The 19,876-nt window shown below is 46.1% G+C and overlaps 1 protein-coding gene across 9 annotated transcripts; it reads right to left on the bottom strand.

The window, feature by feature from the left end:
* Positions 1-841: 841 nt before the first annotated feature.
* On the bottom strand, positions 842-17,952 carry Zkscan5 (zinc finger with KRAB and SCAN domains 5). 9 transcript variants are annotated; one of them, XM_076923664.1, is made up of 7 exons: positions 16,740-16,871; positions 13,004-13,137; positions 11,141-11,246; positions 9,722-9,804; positions 8,935-9,070; positions 3,411-4,016; positions 842-2,510 (listed from the first exon to the last, which is right to left on the bottom strand). In XM_076923664.1, exons 2-7 carry the CDS (start codon positions 13,133-13,135, stop codon positions 1,408-1,410), a joined length of 2,166 nt encoding a protein of 721 aa, XP_076779779.1. In that variant the 5' UTR covers positions 13,136-13,137; positions 16,740-16,871; the 3' UTR covers positions 842-1,407. The 9 variants fall into 9 exon arrangements, with proteins under 9 accessions (XP_076779779.1, XP_076779782.1, XP_076779777.1 ...); XM_076923667.1 differs by having other exon boundaries at positions 13,004-13,124; positions 16,740-16,748; XM_076923662.1 differs by lacking the exon at positions 11,141-11,246 and having other exon boundaries at positions 8,935-9,067; positions 13,004-13,124; positions 16,740-17,952.
* Between the last annotated feature and the right edge of the window lie 1,924 nt (positions 17,953-19,876).

Genomic DNA, 19,876 nt, shown 5'->3' with positions numbered 1-19,876 from the left:
GCTTAGTAGGTAATATGGTGTGGAGCTTGGGAAAGGGGATGGGGCTAGCGATACAGCTCAGTTGGTATTCTAAACCACATGGACCCAGGCATGTTGGTACATACCTGTGATCTTAACACAGGGAGGGAGGCAGAAGAATCAGTTCAAGGCATCTTCTACTATATGTGACTGACCAGCACCGTCACTTCTCATAAATGTACAAATTAAAATTTTAGTTAAACAAATTGGTTTTTTGTTCCTACCTTCCACCCCCCCTTTTTTTTTTTTTTTTTTTTTTTTTTTTTTTTTTTTTTTTAAATTTTCAAGACAGGGTTTCTCTGTGTAGCCCTGGCTGTCCTGGAACTCACTCTGTAGACCAGGCTGGCCTCGAACTCAGAGCTCCGCCTGCCTCTGACTCCTGAGCGCTGGGATTAAGGTGTGGGCCAGCACTGCACCAGTGACTCCACTTTGTTTTTCTGAGACAGGGTCTCATTGGCTGGCCTTCCTACATAGATCAGGCTGGCTCAAACCCCAGAGATATGCCACCCAAGTAAGTCAAACTCTTAAAAATATTATGTGTTTGTGTTTGCGTGTGCCATGGCGCATGTGTGGAAGTCAGTTCTCTCCTGCTATTCGGCTCCTATGGGTTGAACTCAAGCTGTCAAGACTCAGTGGTCAGCACATTTACCCTCTGTGGGGGCCTGTCATTGACCCTCAAGGACTGACTTTTTTGCCAATAGAATTGAGCTGAAAAGAATGCTATGCTTCCCGAAGAAGCTGTGGACTGGCAGTGCCAGCAAGAACACACCCCCTCCATCCTCCGAACCCCAATTTTACCAAAGAGAAAAACCTCAAGTCAGCGTCTTTTCCAAAGGTTTAATACTCAGGATGGGAACAATAGCGGGAGAACTCTACGGTTGGGACAGTCGTTTTCAGAGATGTACCAAGATGGGCGTCACACAGAAGAGTTCCTTTCGAGGCACGACTCTGAATAGCTATGCTGTCAAGGTGGAGACTACAAATATGCTTCTCTTTATGTCTACTGCACTCATGACTCAGACAACGCCATGTCAAGACTTTCTGTCATCTACAGGACCCAGAGGTGTCTCTCTTGTTTCTCTCTGTCTGTCTCTCACCCAGGGGTCTCACTATGTAGCTCTGGCTGGCCTGGAACTTGCTTTGTAAACCAGATATCTGCCTGCTTCTGCCTCCCCAGGGGTACAGGCGAGCACCACCTCACCTGACCAGAGGTTCTGAGCATAAAGATGCTAACGGAGCACTCAGGGGATGCTCCAGTGTCCCTGAAGACTAAGCTCTACCTAACAGGGTCCCCCTCATCTGTAGCTCTGATTATTAAGATGGAGACATTCTTGATGTTGTTACACAGCTACTTTCCAACAGAAACAGATTCCTGTATGCTGCAGGTGCTTAGGGATCTGTCCTCTCGTGGCTTCGCAGATGTTTGAAGAGGCTACAGCTCCAACTGAAACTCATTCCACACTCTTTGCACTGGAAGGGCTTCTCGCCAGTGTGGATCCTCTGATGCTGACTGAGATGAGACTTGAGACTGAAGCCCCTTCCACACTCATTGCATTGGTGGGATTTCCCACTGGGGCAGCTTTTCTGTTGCTGTTTTATGTGCGGACACTGGGACACGCTGTCCCTGCATGCATCGCATTTCTGGGGTTTCTCTGCAGAGTGAGTTCTGTAATGCTGAATGAGGTCAGAACTGAAACTGAAGGCTTTCCCACAGGAGTCGCACTGGTAGGGCTGCTCCTGTAACTCCAGCTTCTTATCTTCGACTACGGTCAGGTTCCAGCTGTAGGCCTCTTCGCAGACACTGTTCTCACTCTTCTGGCCCACGTGGAGCACTTGGTGTTCAAGGAGGCTGACGTACTGGAAGAAGACCTCTCCACACTCGTGGCACTGGTGTGACTTGTCTCTCCAGTGGAGTCGGAGGTGGCCGGCGAGATGCGAACGCCTCCCAAACCCCTTCCCACACTCGTTGCACTTGAAGGGCCTCTCTCTGCTGTGCACGCTCTGGTGCTGAACGAGGTGGGACCTCACTCGGAAGGCTTTCCCACATAAATGGCAGGTGTAGGGCTTCTCACCCGTGTGAACTCGGTGATGTTGAGTGAGGTGGACACGCTGGTTGTAGCTTTTCCCACACTCCTCACACCTGAACGGCTTCTCCCCAGTGTGGATTCGCCGATGCTGAATGAGGTGTGCACTCTGGATGAAGCTTTTCCCGCATTCCTTACACTTGTGCGGCCTCTCTCCTGGAGAGGACTTCTTGTGGACATAGCTGAATTCATTGCAGTCTGTCCTCTTTGAAGAGGATTGTCCTAGGGTCTCCTTCATGACAACCCCCTGCTGTCCACCTGCCCCATCCTGGTGGTCACAGCCCTCACTGTGACCTTCAGCCTCACAAGTGCTCCTTTGAACGTCTCCTGGTAGCTCCACGTCTGCTTCTGAAAGTCCTGGAACTTGTTTAATGTTTAGTTTAGTGTTCTTACTTCTTCTGTCGCTGCCTAAGAGAGGACCAAACACAGAGTTCATCAGCTCTTTTTCAGGACAAGAATAAGCTGTCAAAAACCAACCAAATAAAATACCAAAAAAAAAAAAAAAAAAAAAAACAAACCCGATTTAACAGGAAGAACAAAATGGGGACATTATGGATGTACTAATTCCAACAGCAACTGAGAGGACGTTAGTATTGAGCCAATGGACAGAATAAGACAAAAAGTAAAACGAGAAAGGGAGAGACTTACTGGGTCAAGAAGAGTGGGGCACTGCCTGTAACCCCAAAGGCTGTGGGGCCACAGCAGGAGGATACTGGGTTTGAGACTAGCCTATACTACATGAGTTCAAGGCCAGCCTGGGCTATTCAGAACAAACTGAATGGGGTGTGGAGGGGGAGGAGAGCCAGGAGTAGTGACTCACTCCTATAGTCCAGTAGTTGGGAACCTGAGACAAGAGGCCTACAAATTGGAGGCCAGCCCAAGCTTCAAAGCAATCCTAACATTCAGAAGGTGGAGGCAGGAGGATCAAAATTCCAGTGTTAAGACTACAGATAGTCTAAGGCTAGTCTGGGCTACATGAGATGCCATCTACAAAGAGAAGAAAAAATTAATATTTCAAAATTTAAGTAAATTAAGAATAAAATGAGCTATAATGTTTGTCCATTACCACAACCCATCTGGGTTTTTTGTTGTTGTTTGAGGCCGGGCTTCGCTATGTAGCTCTGGCTGGCCTACTGCTATGTACATCGGACTAGTTCTGAAGTTACATTCCTCCTCCTGCCCTTGCTTCCAGACAGCTAGAACTACAGATGAGCACCACCACACCCAGCCCATCTGTTCTTCCTTCCGAAGCTAATAAACGAACGTCTGCCTCTAGCCACTCCTGGAATGCATGCTCCCCGGACGTACATCTTTGGGATTTCTCTCTGAAGTGACGCTTCAGGTGCTCGATCAGGTGCGAGTGTCGCCCAAAGCTCTTCCCACACTCGTTACAGCCATAGGGCTTCTCCCCACTGTGGACGCTGTGATGCTGCACCAGGTGGGAGCTCACTCGGAAGGCTTTCCCGCACACCTGGCACTTGTAGGGCTTCTCGCCGGTGTGGACTCTCTGGTGCTGAGTGAGGTGCACCCGCTGATTGTAGCTTTTCCCACACTCCCCACATTTAAACGGTTTCTCTCCTGTGTGGATCCTCCGGTGCTGAAGGAAGTTTGAGGCTTGGAGGAAAAACTTCCCGCAGTCACCGCATCTGTGGCCTCGCTCGCCATTCGATTTCTGCTTCCGGTTGACATCCTGACCTGAGCTCAGAGATCTTTTCTGCCTTGGATTCCCCGAAGTGGGATTCACCTGCCACCTCTGCACCATGTCCTTCACCTGCACCAGGTCACTGACTTCCGCAGCCTCTTGATGCTGAACACAGTTCTTTTCCGTGCTTTCTGCAGCCACCCAGTGTGGGTCAGCTGCATCAGAGGCCTGCTGCACCACGAGCTTTAAATTGCCCTCCTTGGGCTCATAATCTGCAATGAGAGAAGGGAAACAAGCTTCAATTGGGACGTGAAGCTAGTCTCCACATCCCAAGCAAGTGACAGAGGAACACAGGGTAAGTGAGTGAGACCACATACGTGTTAGGAATACATGCCTTTGGAAAATGACGATACCTGAAAGCAAGGCTTTAGGATACAGGGATAGGATGCATGTCAGTGCAGACGGGTGGGGATGTGGCTCAGTTGGTACAGTGTTAGTCAAGCTACGGGAAGCCCCAGGTTCCACCTCCAGTTGTGGTAGGGCGCACTTGTAACTCCCACACCTGGAGGTAGAGGCAGAAGGATCAGAAGTTCAAGGTCATCCTTGGCTACACAGAGTTTGAGGCCAGCCTGAGATACTTGAGACCCTGATGAAAGAAAGTAAGAAAAGGGGGGAGGAAGGAAGGAGGGAGGAAGGGAGGGTGGCTGGGATGGCAGCTGGGAGACGCCATGTCTGTTCATAGAGAGCTGGGTGGAGCCCAGGCCTCTGTGTATGGTAAGCAGCACTCTACCAACTAGACTACAGATGCAGTCTTCAAATTATTAACTCATTGTTCAAATTCACTTTCAAATGGGATGAGCATTTTTTTTTTTTTTTTTTTTTAAATTCTGGTCTTCTATGCTGCTATCAGAAATCGGCAGGCATGAAAATGAGAGGATGTGGCCTTCTTAAGACGAGACGGGAAGGGAAACCCCCGAGCATGGTCTATAGAGACGCTGTAAGGATGGTGGCACAGGCCTGTAATCCCTGTTACTTGACCGGCTGAAGCAGAAGGACCACAGTCCAGGCCAGCCTGGACTGCACAGTGAATTCAAGACTTGCCTGGACAGCTAAGTAAGAGCCTTTCTCCACACAGAAAGTAAAAGAGGCCGGGCAGTGGTGGCACACGGCTTTACTCCCAGCACTCAGGAGGCAGAAGCAGGTGGATCTCTTGAGAGTTTGAGGCTAGCCTGGTCTACATATTGATTTTCAGGCTATCTAGGGATATATAGAGATCATGTCTCAAAGAAAAAAAAAAAAAGTAGAAAGATGGGACCAGAGTTGGGGATGTAGTTCACTGTACATCAGCACATACAGATTAATTAATAGAAGGCAAGAGGTTCTGATTTCAACCTGAAGGACCACAAAAAAAAAGAAAAGAAAAACATCAGAAGTTAAGAATGGTATAGCTAGGGCTGGAGAGATGGCTCAACGGTTAAGAGCACTGCCTGCTCTTCCAGAGGTCCTGAGTTCAATTCCCAGCAACCACATGGTGGCTCACAACCATCTGTAATGGGATCTGATGTCCTCTTCTGGTGTGTCTGAAGACAGTGACAATGTATTCACATACATAAATAAATCTTTAAAAATAATAAATTAAAAAAAGAATGGTATAGATAATAGGCAGAGTAAAAAAAGTTATGACTGGATTTGAACTCACAACCTTGCCCGAAACCTGAACGGGTACTCAATGCATATACACTATACACATATACACTACACGCTCTCACACATGCCTCTGATAACTTGTAAGTGCCTCTATATTAACTGAAATATATAAGCAACACTGTTAGGTTTAAATTACACAAGTGAGCTGTACTAACTTAAAAGAGAGACAATGAAGAAGATATTTGCATTAAATATAATACTTTTTTAAAAATGTATGTGCATCTATGTATCTGTGTATATGTGCCTGGCATCGTGTTAGGAACCCAGCACAGGTCCACTAGAAGGGTGTGAGTACTCTTCACCTTAAGCCATGTTCCCAGCCCAAAATACAGTATATTTAATGTATAATCAATTCATTGAGATAAGACTATCTCTATGATCTCAACAAACAAATGAATAGAACACATGCATAAACAAATAGAACAAAATGAAATCCAGGGGCTGGTAAGATGGCCCAGTGGGCAGAAGCATTTGCTGCCACGCCTGACAATCTGACTTTGCTCCCTGGAACCCACATGTTGGAAGGAGAGAACCAACACTTACAAATCGTCCTCTGACCTACATATGTGTGCTATGACACATGCATACCACCCCTTGCTCCTCGTTAAGGGGCCAGCTGGTCCAGGACTTTCCCTGAGGCCCTGACGTATGGACAAAGATTAATTACTAGCCTAAAACCAGGGACTGGCTGTGAAGACCGGTAATGGCCTGGGGCCAGGGCCTCAGGGAGCTGAAGTTTTCTGGATCCTGAGAATTCAGCTTCTGCTCCCTTGACTAACTTCCTGCTGACTCTATCCCATTGTATGGGGACAAAGTTTCTGCTGATTTTGACCCATTTTTCCTCCAGCAAGCTGTAAGTAAGATGGTGTATGTCTTAATAATCTTCCCTGAGCCATCAACTTGTGTGAGACCTCCTGATCCCAAGTTTTCCCGACTCTTTTATTTTCGCATCCCGAGGTCCTCCCCGCCCCCCCCCCCCCCCCCCCCCCCCCCCGTCACTAAAGAATGAACTGTTGATTCAACCCCCAACAAATAAGTAAATGCAAAAGGGGGGTGGGCTGATGATATGAGAATGGGAATAGAAAATGCACGAGGGAAAATAACTAATGCCGGGGCTGGAGAGATGGCTTGGTGGTCAAGAGCACTGGCTGCTCCTCCAAAGGTCCTGAGTTCAATTCCCAGCAACCACAAGGTGGCTCAAGACCATCTGTAATGGGATCTGATGCCCTCTTCTGGCCTGCAGGTGTACATGCAGATAGATAAATCAGACAAAAAAAAAAAAAAAAAAAAAAAAAAAAAAATAATGCCACTGAGATACAGTAAATCACCACTATACTAAAGAAATACTCAGAGAAGTCTCCTCCTATGTTGTCATGGTTAATCTTAATTGTCAAATGAATTAGATTTACAATCACCCAGCAAACAAACAACTGGATGTGTAAGGGTACTTCCAGAAGGTTGAACAAAGGAGGGACGGCCTGCCTTGAGTGTGTGGCACCTTCCCATGGGCTAGGGTCTTGGACTATATAGAACTCCCTCTGTAAGCAGCTGCCTCAGACACCTGCTGCCAGGCCTTCCTCTCCATGACGGGCTATCTTCTGAAACTGTGAGCCCAAATAAACATTTCTTCCCTTAGCATGCTTCTTTTCCAGGATCTTGTTCCAGAAACGAGAAAAGGAATGGAGACAGGAGTTTTTCATGAGTAAGGATTATTCTATTAGGAATTACCCAACTTGGGCTGGACAAGAGAAATGGCTTGGTGATTAAGAGTATGTACTGCTTGTGCAAAGGACTGGAGTTTGGTTCCTAGCGTCTACATCTCAATCAGGAGGCTCACAACTACTTGTAACTCAGGGGGGGATGAGATGCCCTCTTCTGGCACCAGGCATGCATGCACGTGGTTCATGTACATACATATAGGCATTCAAACATAAACATATAATTTAAAAAAAAAAAAAACTTCCTGCCAAAATTTTGCATCACTGGGTTGTGGTGGCAACCACCTTTAATTACAACACTTTAGGAGTCAGAGAAGCAAATCTCTGTCAGTTTGAAGGTGGCATGATATACATAGTGAGTTCCAGGCCAAGCACACAGGGAAACCCTATTGGAAAAACAAAACAAAACATACAAAATTACAACAATAATAAAATAAGCATCTTCTTTTTTTTTTTTTGTTTTTTGGTTTGTTTTGTTTTGTTTTGTTTTTCAAGACAGGGTTTCTCTGTTCAGCCTTGGCTGTCCTGGAACTCGGTAGACCAGGCTGGCCTCGAACTCAGAAATCCACCTGCCTCTGCCTCCCAAGTGCTGGGATTAAAGGCGTGTGCCACCACCGCCCGACCAAAATAAGCATCTTCTAGATTGAGAAAAAAAAAAAAAAAAGTTTACTGGGTTTATTAACTCCAGCATTTGGAAGGCTGAAGCAGGAGGATCAGGAATTCGAGGCCACTTGGGTATACATACTGAGACTGTCTCAAAAAAACCCAGAAACAGGCAGGAGAGGATGGCTCAGTAGTTAAGAGTATTTGTTGCTCTTACAGAGGGCCTGAGTTGTGAGCACATGGTGACTTGCAATTATCTATAACTCCAGTTCTAGGAGATTTAACACCCTCTTCTGGCCTCCATAGGCACCCGGCATGCACATGGTGTACACACACACACACACACACACACACACACACACACACACAGAATAAAATAATCTCATAGAACAAACACAGGGCTGGTAATTTGACTCTTCAGATAAAGCCACTTGCCTCGCAGGCCCAGCAGCCTATGATTGATCCCTGTAACAAACATAAAGATGGGTAAACAAAAGATTCAAAGTTGTCCTTTGCCAGCTGAGACAGCACCCTCCTTTTAACTCCAGCACTTGGGAGGCAGAAGCAGGGGGATCTCTGTGAGTCTGAAGCCAGCCTGGTCTACAAAGCAAGTCCAGGCCAACCAGAGCTACTAAGTGAGATCCTGTCTCCAGAAGAAAAAAGAAGTTGACCTTTGACCTCTATACAATGGCATGCAAACACATCACACATATATACAACAATGAACAAGTAAAAAGTTTAAAAACTACCTCCCTCATACTAATAGTCTTAATCACACCCTTATTAAGTTAGAAATATCTGCAAAAACATGCTGATTTACTTTCAAAGATTATAAGGTAAAGGGAACTAGAGAGATGGCTCAGCAGTTAAGAGCATCGGCCGCTCTTGCGGAGGACCCAGGTTTGATTCCCAGCACCCACATGGTGGCTCACAACCATCTCCAGATTCAGGGGATTCAACACTCTCTTCTGGCTATGTGGGCACCAGGCATGCTCGTGGTGCACACACATGAAGACAAGCACATGTAAAACAAAATAAAAAATTTTTTCAAACGATTATAAAGTAAAGCTATAGTGACTAAAACATGCATGGGTGAAGGACACGTGACATAAACTCATAACAAAACTGGTAAGTCCTCCCCATGCAGGTCGACAACTCTTACCCACAGGAGTGGTACTCTCACAATCCTCCTTTCTGCCATCCCTACTAAGAGACTTCTGGGACTGGTCCAAATGTCCCCATTCCTCCAGGATGAAGGACACAGCCACATCAGCCACATCTTCAATTTTCACCAACTTCTGAAATGGGAGATCTCTGCTAAATTCCCACTCCTTGTGTGCAAATGAGGGCAGTCTGCAGTGAGGGCAAAACCTGGGAGCACTAAGTCAGAAACCAGGGGAGAGACTGTGTATCCAAAGGGCAGGTATTAAACAGAAAGGAAATGGGCAAGGGGAATGAACGGAGGTATCCACTAAGGATAGACCCAGCAAGTAGTTAAATATATCTGCTAAACATGGTGTCACAACCTAGAATCTCCAGGCAAGTGAGTCTCAATGAGGGAATGTCGAGATCAAGTCAGCCTGGAGACAGCCCTGTGAGGAATCTTTCTTCATTAAGGGAATAGATGTGGGAAAACCCAGCCTACTGTGGGCGGTACCATTCCCTAGGTTAGGTTCCTAGATTGAGGAGAGAGAAAGAGCTGGGTGGTCACCCACTTATTTTTTTCTGGTCTGGATTGTGGATATAATGTGACAGGTGACCACCTATCTCAAGTTCTCTGACTTCTGTGATTCTCTGACACCTAAAGGGAGCTAAAATAATCCCTTTCTTCCATAAGCTGTGCTCATCAGGATATTCTCACAGTAACCAGTAACAGAACTAGGACAGAAGGGGATGGAGGCTGAGAAGGGGTACAGATTCTCATGGAGGACAGAGGAGTGCTAGCTCACCTGGGGGCCAGCTGAGAGGAGTGAATCTGTCAGCTCCTGGCTATCATTCAGGGGAACGGAAGGAACCTGGAGAACAGGAAGGGCTGAGTGTGGAGAAAAGGAATAAGTGAGAGTATCTGGTCAGGTGTGCAGTCATGCCTTTGCCCGAGGAACTGAGGCACCCAAACTAAGTTCACCTTGGCTCTTAGGAGCCTTTCCATTCTGGGCCTGTGCTCCCCTCTCCTTTATATTCCCTCTCTTCCAAAACACCAGACCAGCTGGGCACAGTGGTGCATTCCTTTAATCCTAGTGCTCAAGAGACAGAGGCCAGCAGATCTCTGAACTTGAAGCCAACCAGGGACACTTAGTGAGACACTCCCTCAGCCCCTACCCCCTGTCTAGAGACAAAATCTCTCAGTCTTCTGCTTTGGTCAAGCTAATCCCTGCTGGGCCATCCCTCAGTAACAGACGAATTCAACTATGCTTAGGGGAAATCTGCATCTCCCAGAGTTTCACAGGTTTTTAATGTGCTAACAAATCACCTTCAGATCTCAGTACAGGGCAGATTCTGTCTTACTCTAATGCCTGAACCAGATCCTCCTGCCTCAGCTTCCCAAGTAGCTGCTGGTACCACAGGTATGTGCCACTGTGTCCAGCAGTATGGACTGGTCTATTGACAAGGTCTAAAGAACACAATTTAGTTTTTGAGGTTTTCTTAACCAACTTAAGATGCTTTTAAGATTAAAGCCAAGCGTGGTTGTGCACACTTTAATACCAGCACTTAGGACAGAGGTGTAGGCAGGAGGATCTCAGTGAGTTCCAGGCCTACCTGGTTGACATAGTGAATTCCAATACAGCCACAAGAGAACTACAAAACGAGACTCTGTCTCAAAAACAGAGAGAGAGGGAAAGAGAGAAAGAGGCAGAGGGAGATTGTACACTATTTATATTGAGGCTTTCTAAAGAACAAAAAAGAAATTTTTTTTACAACTAGAATGACACTTATCACATGTAACAACTTTTTAAGACTTATTTTTATTTTATATGTACAGGTCTGGTGTCTCCACACCACATGCATGCACGGCCCACAGAGGTCAGAAGAGGGCATCAGATCCCATTTTGGAATTAGAGTCACAGACAGTTGTAAACTGCCATGTGGGTCCTGGGAAGCAAACCTGGATCCTCTGGAAAGAGAGCAGCCAGCTGACTCTTAACCACGTCAGCCCGTATGTAATATGCTCCATCTCAGCACAAGGCTGACAAATGACTTGCCATGAGTGTCCACATGGGCACTGCTAGAATCCATTTCCTCACCACTGTTATTAAGCATTGTTCATTCACTGTTCCTGGCAAGGCCACAGGAGACTACAGTGGTAAGAATGGAAGCTGCTCTGTCAACTTGACACAAGCTGGGGGTCATCTAGGAAGAGGAACTCTTACTTGAGAGAACACCTCCATAAGCAAGACTGTGGAGTGTTTCTTGACTGATGACTGAAGTGAGAGAGCCTGGGTCACTGTGGGCAGTACCATCCCTGGCCTGGTGGTCCTAGGTGCAAAAAGTAGGCTGAATAAGCCATGAGGAGCAGGCCAGCAAGCAGCACTCTGGCCTGGCCTCCACAGCAGCTCTTGCTTTCAGGTTCCTGCCTTGAGTTCCTGGCCAGACTTCTCTGGACAATGAACTACAAGCTTTAAGACAAAATCAATCCTTTCCTTTCCAAGTTGGTTTTGCCTATGGTGTTTTATCACAGCAAGAGAAAGCTAATTAAAACAAAACATTGGCTGGGCGGTGATAGTGCACGGCTTTAATCCCAGCACTCGGGAGGCAGAGGCAGGCAGATCTCTGAGAGTTCAAGGCCAGCCTGGTCTACAGGCAGAGTTTCAGGACAACCACACAGTGAGACACCATCTTGAAAAAACAAAATAAAACAAGCAAATAAACAAAAACCCCAACAACAACAATAAAAAACAAAACCAAGATATCTGTACCAGGAGTGGGGTATTGATGTGACAGACCCAACCATGTTAAAAGGACTATGGCATTCTTGGTCAGTATTGAATCATTTAGCACAAAGAACTTTCCCAAGTGATGTTACCCAACAAGATCTTGGGCCATCCCATTATTCCAAAAGGACAATATTGCATAACAGTGGTCTTTAAACTGAAATGGCATTTGAATGTCAAAATGTACTGCATACAAAGAGGGTCGATTTTTTCTGAAGTGTCTTAAAATTTTGGGGGTTTTGTGAGAGGTCTTGGAGGCTGGAGATGTAGCTCAGTCAGTAGAATGCTTGCCTAATACATATTAAGCCCTTGGCTTTCATGCCTAGCATCACATGCACCAGATATGGTAGCACATGCCTGGAATCTCAGCACTTTTAGAGGTAGTGACAGAATTGACAATTCAAGTCATCATCGGTTAATAGTGAGTTTGAGGCCAGCTATATAGACCCTGTCTCCAAACAAACAAACATGGTGTGGGGCTGTAGAGATGACTCAATGGCTAGAAACACATACTGTTCTTATAGAGGACCAGAGTTCAGTTCCCAGCACCCATATCAGGCAGTGCACAATCACCTGCAACCCAATGCCTTTTCTGGCTTCTGCAGGTAACACATGTACATGGTGTACATATACATGAAAGGAAAATATTCACACACACACACACACATATATATATTTTTATATATATTCATACATATGTATGTGTGTCTGTATCTGTATAAATATATATATATATATATATATATATATATATATATAATAAAAATAAATGTTAAAAAACGCTCCTGCAAATCTATAGCCCCCATACTTAGCAACATTATCTGCATCATCATTTTTGCCATACTTCTGCTTTTGGAGGGGCTGCTGGAAATGAAATGGAACTGAGCATATACACTATGCCACCAAGCTATGTCCTGTCCCTATTATAGCTTTCTTAGTTTTGCTTTGTTTTGTTTGTGTTTGAGACAGGGTCTTAAGCAGCCCAGCCTCAAACTTGCTATGCAGCCAGGACGACCGTGCTGATCCTCCTGCCTCTACCTCGTGTTGGGATGGCAGGTGTGCTTCACACCTTGTTTATGGGCACTGCCGATGGAACCCATAGCTTGCATTCCAAGCAAGCACACTGCCAACTGAGCCATATTCCCAGTGCCCTTTTCTGGATTTAGAATGAGAGTGTGATACAGTCTCAGTCATCTCAGGGGACCCCACCTGCCCACACTCCAGGTACCCTTTGTCCATGTGACCAGAGCCCCGTCTTCCAGTCACACTGACTGCTGACTGCACTGAGCAGATGAACCTCACCATTTTCCTCCAGAAGATTCTGTGGCTCTTGATCAGACTGGGCTTCCACAGGCAGAAACTGGTGACTGAAGGCTCCAGGTGGCACCATCTTCTGAGGAAGAACTTCAGGATTCGTGGCAATCTAACAACCATAACTACAACCAATCAGCAAAATTATAGATGGGGATGGGAAAGAACCCATTAGAGTCCATTAGACTGTCACCTGTCCCCTGGCCCAACACTCAACTTGTGTCTATAATGAGACAATTAAGTAGCAGATTAACACATATGGATTATTTCTACTGGGAAAAGACTTCCATGAGACATATCCACATGCAAATACTTCATTATGAACTCCACGTTAGATGGGAAAGAAACACAGCTACAAGACAGACAGGCGAGAGCCACTTTAGCCTGAGAGGCTAGGGAAGGAGATCACTCCATAAACACCTAAAAGATGTTAAGAAAGGGTGGGAGACTTGACTCGGTGGTAAGAGCATTGGCTGCTCTTCCAGAGGTACAGAGTTAGGTTCCCAGTACCTATGTGATAGCTCACAACCATCTGTCACTCCAGTTCCAGGAGATCTGACGCCTTCTTCTGACCACTGTGGGCCAGGGGCATACATGTGGTACACTACATACATACATACATACATACATACATACATACATACATACATAATTCATACATACATACATTCATACATACATACATACATACACACATACATACATACATACATACATTCATACATACATACATACATACATACATACATTCAGGCAAAAGACACATACACATAAAATAAATTAAATCAAAGTTTAAAAAAAGAAGATGCTAGAGAGATACCTCAGTGGCTAAGAACACTTTTGCAGAGGACCCAAGTTCGGTTCCCAATACCCATATTAGTTGGCTCACAACTCTCTGTAACTCCTAGGGAACCCAACGCCCTGTTCTAGCTTCCAACCCAGGACCCCTAAGAAGCTGATGGTGGGTAAAGGTTAGGGAAGGGGAGAGACGAAAAGGGAAGTTGGAAAGGCCATTATGGGCCCCAGGAAGTCACTGCTGGTCCAACTGAGATTTAGGATACCTTATATTTCACATGCCTGTAATTCCAACACTCAGGAGGCAGAAGCAGGAGGATCGCAGCAAGGTCTAAGCTAAACTGGGTTACACCCTGCCTCAAAAAGCTCATGTTCAGCATGATACCAGCCTCTACCATCCTGCTCTGAGCCCTCAATTCAACCTAGGGTGTATATAATTACTTTGCTCCAAGGTGTAGCTTACTCCTAGAAATTCCAGAAAGCATTAAGAACCTGCATTGAGATAAAGTCGCTGCTCTTGCCCTTCCTTTACGTCCTTAGGTTTCAAACAGCTTACGTTTCAATACTTTTGAGAGCTGCAGAGGTGGCTCACTGGTTAGGAGTTTAGATGGGTGTCCTGGGGGACCAGCGCTCACATCCAGTGGCTCACCTTGGCTCTAGGCCATCTAATCAATTTCTGACATTCACAGGTACCTGACACACAGATTTCCCACACACACATAAACAATTATATTTAAAAGGAAGGAAGGAAGAAAGGAAGGAAGGAGAAAAGAAAGAAAAAAGAAACAAAAAAAGAAAAGTTAGACATTCTAACCAGGCCTGGTGGCACAAGCCTGTAGTTCCTTGAAGTTGAGGCAGGGGGACAAAACATCCAGCACCACCCCAGGGCAATGTAAAGAGATCTTGTTGCAAAATCAAAAGGTAAAAACGGACTGGGATATGGCTTCCTGGTAGAGCACTTGCATATGCTTACAATCTCCTAGTCTGGGGGCTGGAGTTTGGTTTAGTGCTAGAGCATTTCCAAACATATGAGGTGCTGGGTTCAATCTCCATCCCCTCCCCCCAAAGGGGAGGAAATTGGGGAAAACAAGGCATAGTGGCATAACTGTTGTCTCAGTTCTGAAGGGAGAGAGGTAGGAAGAAGATCAGGAGTTTGAGGCTAACGGGATACATGAGACTCTGTTTCAAAAAAAAGAAAGAAAGGAAGGAAGGAAGGAAGGAAGGAAGGAAGGAAGGAAGGAAGGAAAAAAAAAAAAAAAAGAGAGAAAGAAGACCAAAGAAAGATTGACACAATTCCTTCTGCTAGATGGTCCTTCAAGGTGGCTGCAGTCTGGCTGCAGGTCAGCAGCCACCCTCTCCTGCGACCTGAGTCACAGGGTGAGCTAAAGCAGACCGGGAATCTAAGGGTGTTCTCAGATTCTGAACTACCCCCTCACCTGCAGACTGGAGATCAGTATTTTACACTTAAATACGGGGTTCTGAGGGACAAGTGGAATCCTTAAGCAACCTTCAACGTTTGTAAACCCACAGGTGTTTTGTTTTGTTTTCAGACAGGGTCCTCCTTCTCAGAATCCTCCTGTCTCAACTTCCCAAGTGTAAGGATCAAGGGCATGCCCCACCAATTCGAGCTCTAAGTTTGTAAGGAGAAAACCCTGAAAGGAAAAGTCAGGGGGAAGGAGATTAACCAAACCAAATGTTAAAGGTTGATTATACCTCAAATAATTTAAAAGCAGATTCAAAAACAACCCACAGGACTGACAAACTAGAATACGAACACCAGCAACAGATGCCCCAAACAGGCGGAAATTTAACAACTGCTAAAGACTGCACTGTATGTTTGAGACAGGGTCTCTCTATAACTTTGGCTAACCTAGAACTCTCTGTGTAGACCAGGCTGCCCTCAAATTCATAGAGATCCACCTGCCTCTGCTTGTTAGGATTATAGGTGTGTGCCCAAAGATGGCATTTTAATCAGTTAAGGAAAAAATGATTTCCTTAAAATTAAATGCGCTATGGCTGGGAGGGATGCTATGGCTCCTGGGTTAACGTGACAGCACATGTCGCTCTTCTGAGGACCCAAGCCAGTTCCCAGCACCCACATGGGTGGCTCACAACCATCTGCAACTCTAGTTCCAAGGGATCATAACACCCTCATCTAGGCTCCATGGACTCATGCATACCTGCAGGCAGAACACTTACATGTAGACAATAAAGGCAATACATGAGAACACATTTGAAATGAAGCAGTCTGTCAAAAAGCAAGTTTAAAACCGGCTGAGGAAATGTTTTCATAAATTGCAGTGAAAAGGGCTTCTAAAGTATGAAACCCAGAAATCAGGAAATAAAGAGTTCACCTGGCTAACCAAGGTCACTACAACAGATTCCACGACAATACTCTGGAAAAATAACATGGCCATCATACGGTAGGCACAACACCTATTGCTTTTAATAGGTAAGAAACACAAGTAGGGGGAGCTGGAGAGATGGCTCAGCGGTTAAGAGCACTGACAGCTCTTCCAGAGGTCCTGAGTTCAATTCCCAACAACCACATGGTGGCTCACAACCATCTGTAATGGGATCTGATGCCCTCTTCTGGTGTGCATGAACACAGCTACAGCGTACTCACATAAATGGAATAAAAAGGATTTAACAAAAAGAAAAAAGAAACACAAGTAGGGAACGTTTATTCTTTAAAACTCATTACATGTTGGATACAGTGGCACATGCCTTTCATCCCAGCACTTGGGGGGCAGGTGGATCTCTGTAAGTTCAAGTCTACATAGAGATCTCTGATCTACACAGTGAAATCCAGAACACCCAAGGATACATAAGTGAGACTATCTCAAATACGACAGCAAAGCCAGAATATGAACGGGCTGAAGACTGCATGGCAGCTCCTTCCTCAGTGTCCCCGTTTCCTCTTGCAACTCACCTGTTGCCTGCGCTCCTCCAGTTCTCTCTGGATACTCTCTATCACGGCCACAGCTTCTTCTCCACTCTCGGGGTGATGTTCTCTCACCCAGGCCTGAAACTCTTCAGGCAGGATGGTGAGGAACTGCTCCAGCACCAGCAGCTCCAGGATCTGCTCTTTGGTGTGCAGCTCCGGCCTCAGCCACTCACAGCAGAGGACCCGGAGCTGGCTCAGAGCATCCCGGGGTCCTGCTGCCTCATGATACTGGAAGTGCTTGAAGCGCTGGTAAAAAGTCTCAAGCACTGGCCGGGTCCGGTATCCCTGCATCCAGGAACAGTCCTCTTCTTCTACTTTCACTATGAGAAGGTCTCCTTGCTCTTGCGAAGTCTCAGCGGGAGGCTCTAAGTGTATAACTGCCCTGGATTCTGTCATTATCATTCCAACTCAGAGTCTCTAGAGGCTGCCCCTTACACTAACCCAATTCGTTCTCTGCTCTTCTAAAAGACACTGTTTAGAGTGAACAACCTTATTGGTATGTCGGGAATTATTATTAGCTAAGAGAGGTAGCAACGACGTCATCTATACTAAAGAAAACCACTCAACAAAGTCATTCACTTTAAGATATAGACTACAAGTTAGTCATCACTTCAACCATAAAACTATTAATAGTGACTACGTCCAGATTTTAATAACGCAAAAAAAATGGCCATTAAAAAGTGACATCAGGCCCAACTTAAAACAGTTTTAAAAATGAAAAAGTCCACATCTCATATAAATAACGGGACAAGATTATTCTAGACCGAGTCGTTTCTTCTCTCGATCATAAGCCAAACGTAAGTCAGAAAAGGAGTGAAAGCTATTAAAATGGTCATATCTCGTCCTGGCTCTCAAGCCATAAGGGCTTGACAGACAAACGGAAGACTTCATTAGTTCTAGGAGAAGCAAGGTTATACTCAGAAATTTGAACCTGGATTCTTCGGAATAGCTCCTGACCCGGAGATAGAGATCGGCCGGGTCAAGGTTAGGGACAGGACCCCAGAGTGGACACAATGCCCTACCGGCTCCTTTCCAGTCTCTAAGTCCCGGGGACCCAAAGATCAAACTCCCCGCAGCCCAGGCTTGGAAGACGGAGTTCTCACAAGCCAAGATTGAGGTACGTCCCACACTTTCCAACAGTTCATCGCCGGAAGTAACCAAGTGCGAGCTTCAACCATAAATCCCACCCCCAAGAGCGCTTCCGCAGCCTCTCTAGGAATCCCGGAGGTCCTAGCAGCGCAGCGGGAGGGAGGAGCTACTTCTGAGACCGCCCCCTTATGGAGCTGACCAATCAGTCACCTTCAGGCAAGAAGCAACAGGAGCCTGAGGAAAATAGAGCCAATCTATTTCTCACCCCCAAACCGTAGCTTGGGCTTCGCCCCACCGGGGTAGGCAGGGCTTATTAATATGCTGCCGGGGGCGGGGGGCGGGGCAGAAGGCTCTTATTGCCAAGCCTTCCGGCGCGAGTTGATCCCTAGATTTGAGACATCCAAAAGTTATCCTTTGACTTCCACAAGTCTCTGTGTAAGCTCCTTCCCCCCCAGGCATTAGGTAGTTTTTGATGTTAAAAGGCATCAAGGAGTCTACCTCTGAAGGTAGTGGTTATATCAATTGATCATACTTTTTCCTTTTACTTCTGCACTTGACTAGCCTTTTAAAAAACAAACCAAACCAAACAAATGCAGCAGAGGGGGAAAGGTGCCTGTTTTTGTATCGGCTGGAAAGCTGAAGGATGCGCCCAGAGCATGGCGGCCAGGCGGCTGGGGAGAAACTACACTTTGAAGAAGGGGAGTTTTGTTTAAATCCTGCTACCCTAAACTGTAAATCCCATTTTAAATCATCTACCCCTCTCTTGCGGTGTTTTCATCATTTTCCAAGTCTTCGCATACTGGCAGTACAAGAGAGACTGTCGTCACTGTCAGGGGCACACCAAAACAGACTAGGGAATTGCAACCCCTGCAAACGGTTGAAGACCTAGTTACAGAGCTAAGGTCACGACGCTGGGGGCGGCAGGGAGGGCGTCTCTCAAATCCAAGATTGAAGCAAGTTGTATTTTGGGGTGCACCCGGGACTGGCTAGCCGGCCGACTCACCCTAAATCACTCCCATGGTTCGCAACCTTCAGTAACTCTAGTTCTAGAGTACCTGATGCCCTCTTTCTGGCCTCTGTGTGAATTGTATACATACACACACGCACACGCACACGCACGCGCACGCACACGCACACACACACACACACCCTTCCCGCACAACGTAGGTCTGGCTGTCCTGGAACTCAAGTAGACCAAGCTTTTTTAGTATACACAGAGATCCACCTGCCTCTACCTTCTGATTTCTGAAATTAAAGGTATGTGCCATTACGCGCCACTTCAATTTTTTTGTTTGTTTTTCGATGCTGGCTTTTTCTGTGTGTGATCTCTAGACCAGGCTGACCGTGAACTGAGAGATTCACCTGACTCTGCCTTCTGAATGATGAGATTAAAAGCATGGCGTGCCTGCATTATGTTTATGCGTTACAAGTGTGCCTACTGGGACGCCAGAAGAGGGCAGTCAGATCCCTTGGGATTCGAGGAAGTGTGCTTGCCCCTATGGTGTCAGAACTAAACTCTGGTTCTCTAGGGTTTTTTGTTTTGTTTTTTAAACAAGATTTATTTCTTTTTCCTTCCTGTGGTGGCACAAGCCTTTAAATCCAGCACTGGGGAGACAGAGGCAGGCGGATCTTTGTGAGTTCGAGAGCAGTCTAGTTTCCAGAGCAGTTTCAGGACAGCCAGGACTATACAAAGAAACACTGTCTCGAAGAATCAAAAACAATTTTAAAATAGATATATCTAGTTTTACTTTATGGCTGTTTGGCCTGCACCATGTTGTGGGAGCCACGAATTGAGCCCAGAACCTCTACAAGAGCAACCTGTGTCTTTAACCGCTGTACCATCTCTCCAGTCCATCTTTTATTTAGTTAGTTTTGGTGGTTTTCAAGACAGATTTTTTTTTTTCTCTGTGTAGGCCTTCCCATCCGTCCATCCGTCCGTCCATCCGTCCATCCATCCATAGGACGTGGCCTGAGGCCCCTCAAGTGCAATAAGGAAGGCGAACCATAGAGATGCACCGTAGTCCTCCAGGACG

The sequence above is a fragment of the Arvicanthis niloticus genome, chromosome 24 (assembly GCF_011762505.2).
Source record: "Arvicanthis niloticus isolate mArvNil1 chromosome 24, mArvNil1.pat.X, whole genome shotgun sequence".
NCBI classification, from domain to species: Eukaryota; Metazoa; Chordata; class Mammalia; order Rodentia; family Muridae; genus Arvicanthis; species Arvicanthis niloticus.
This window is presented reverse-complemented; position numbering and strand designations above follow the sequence as displayed.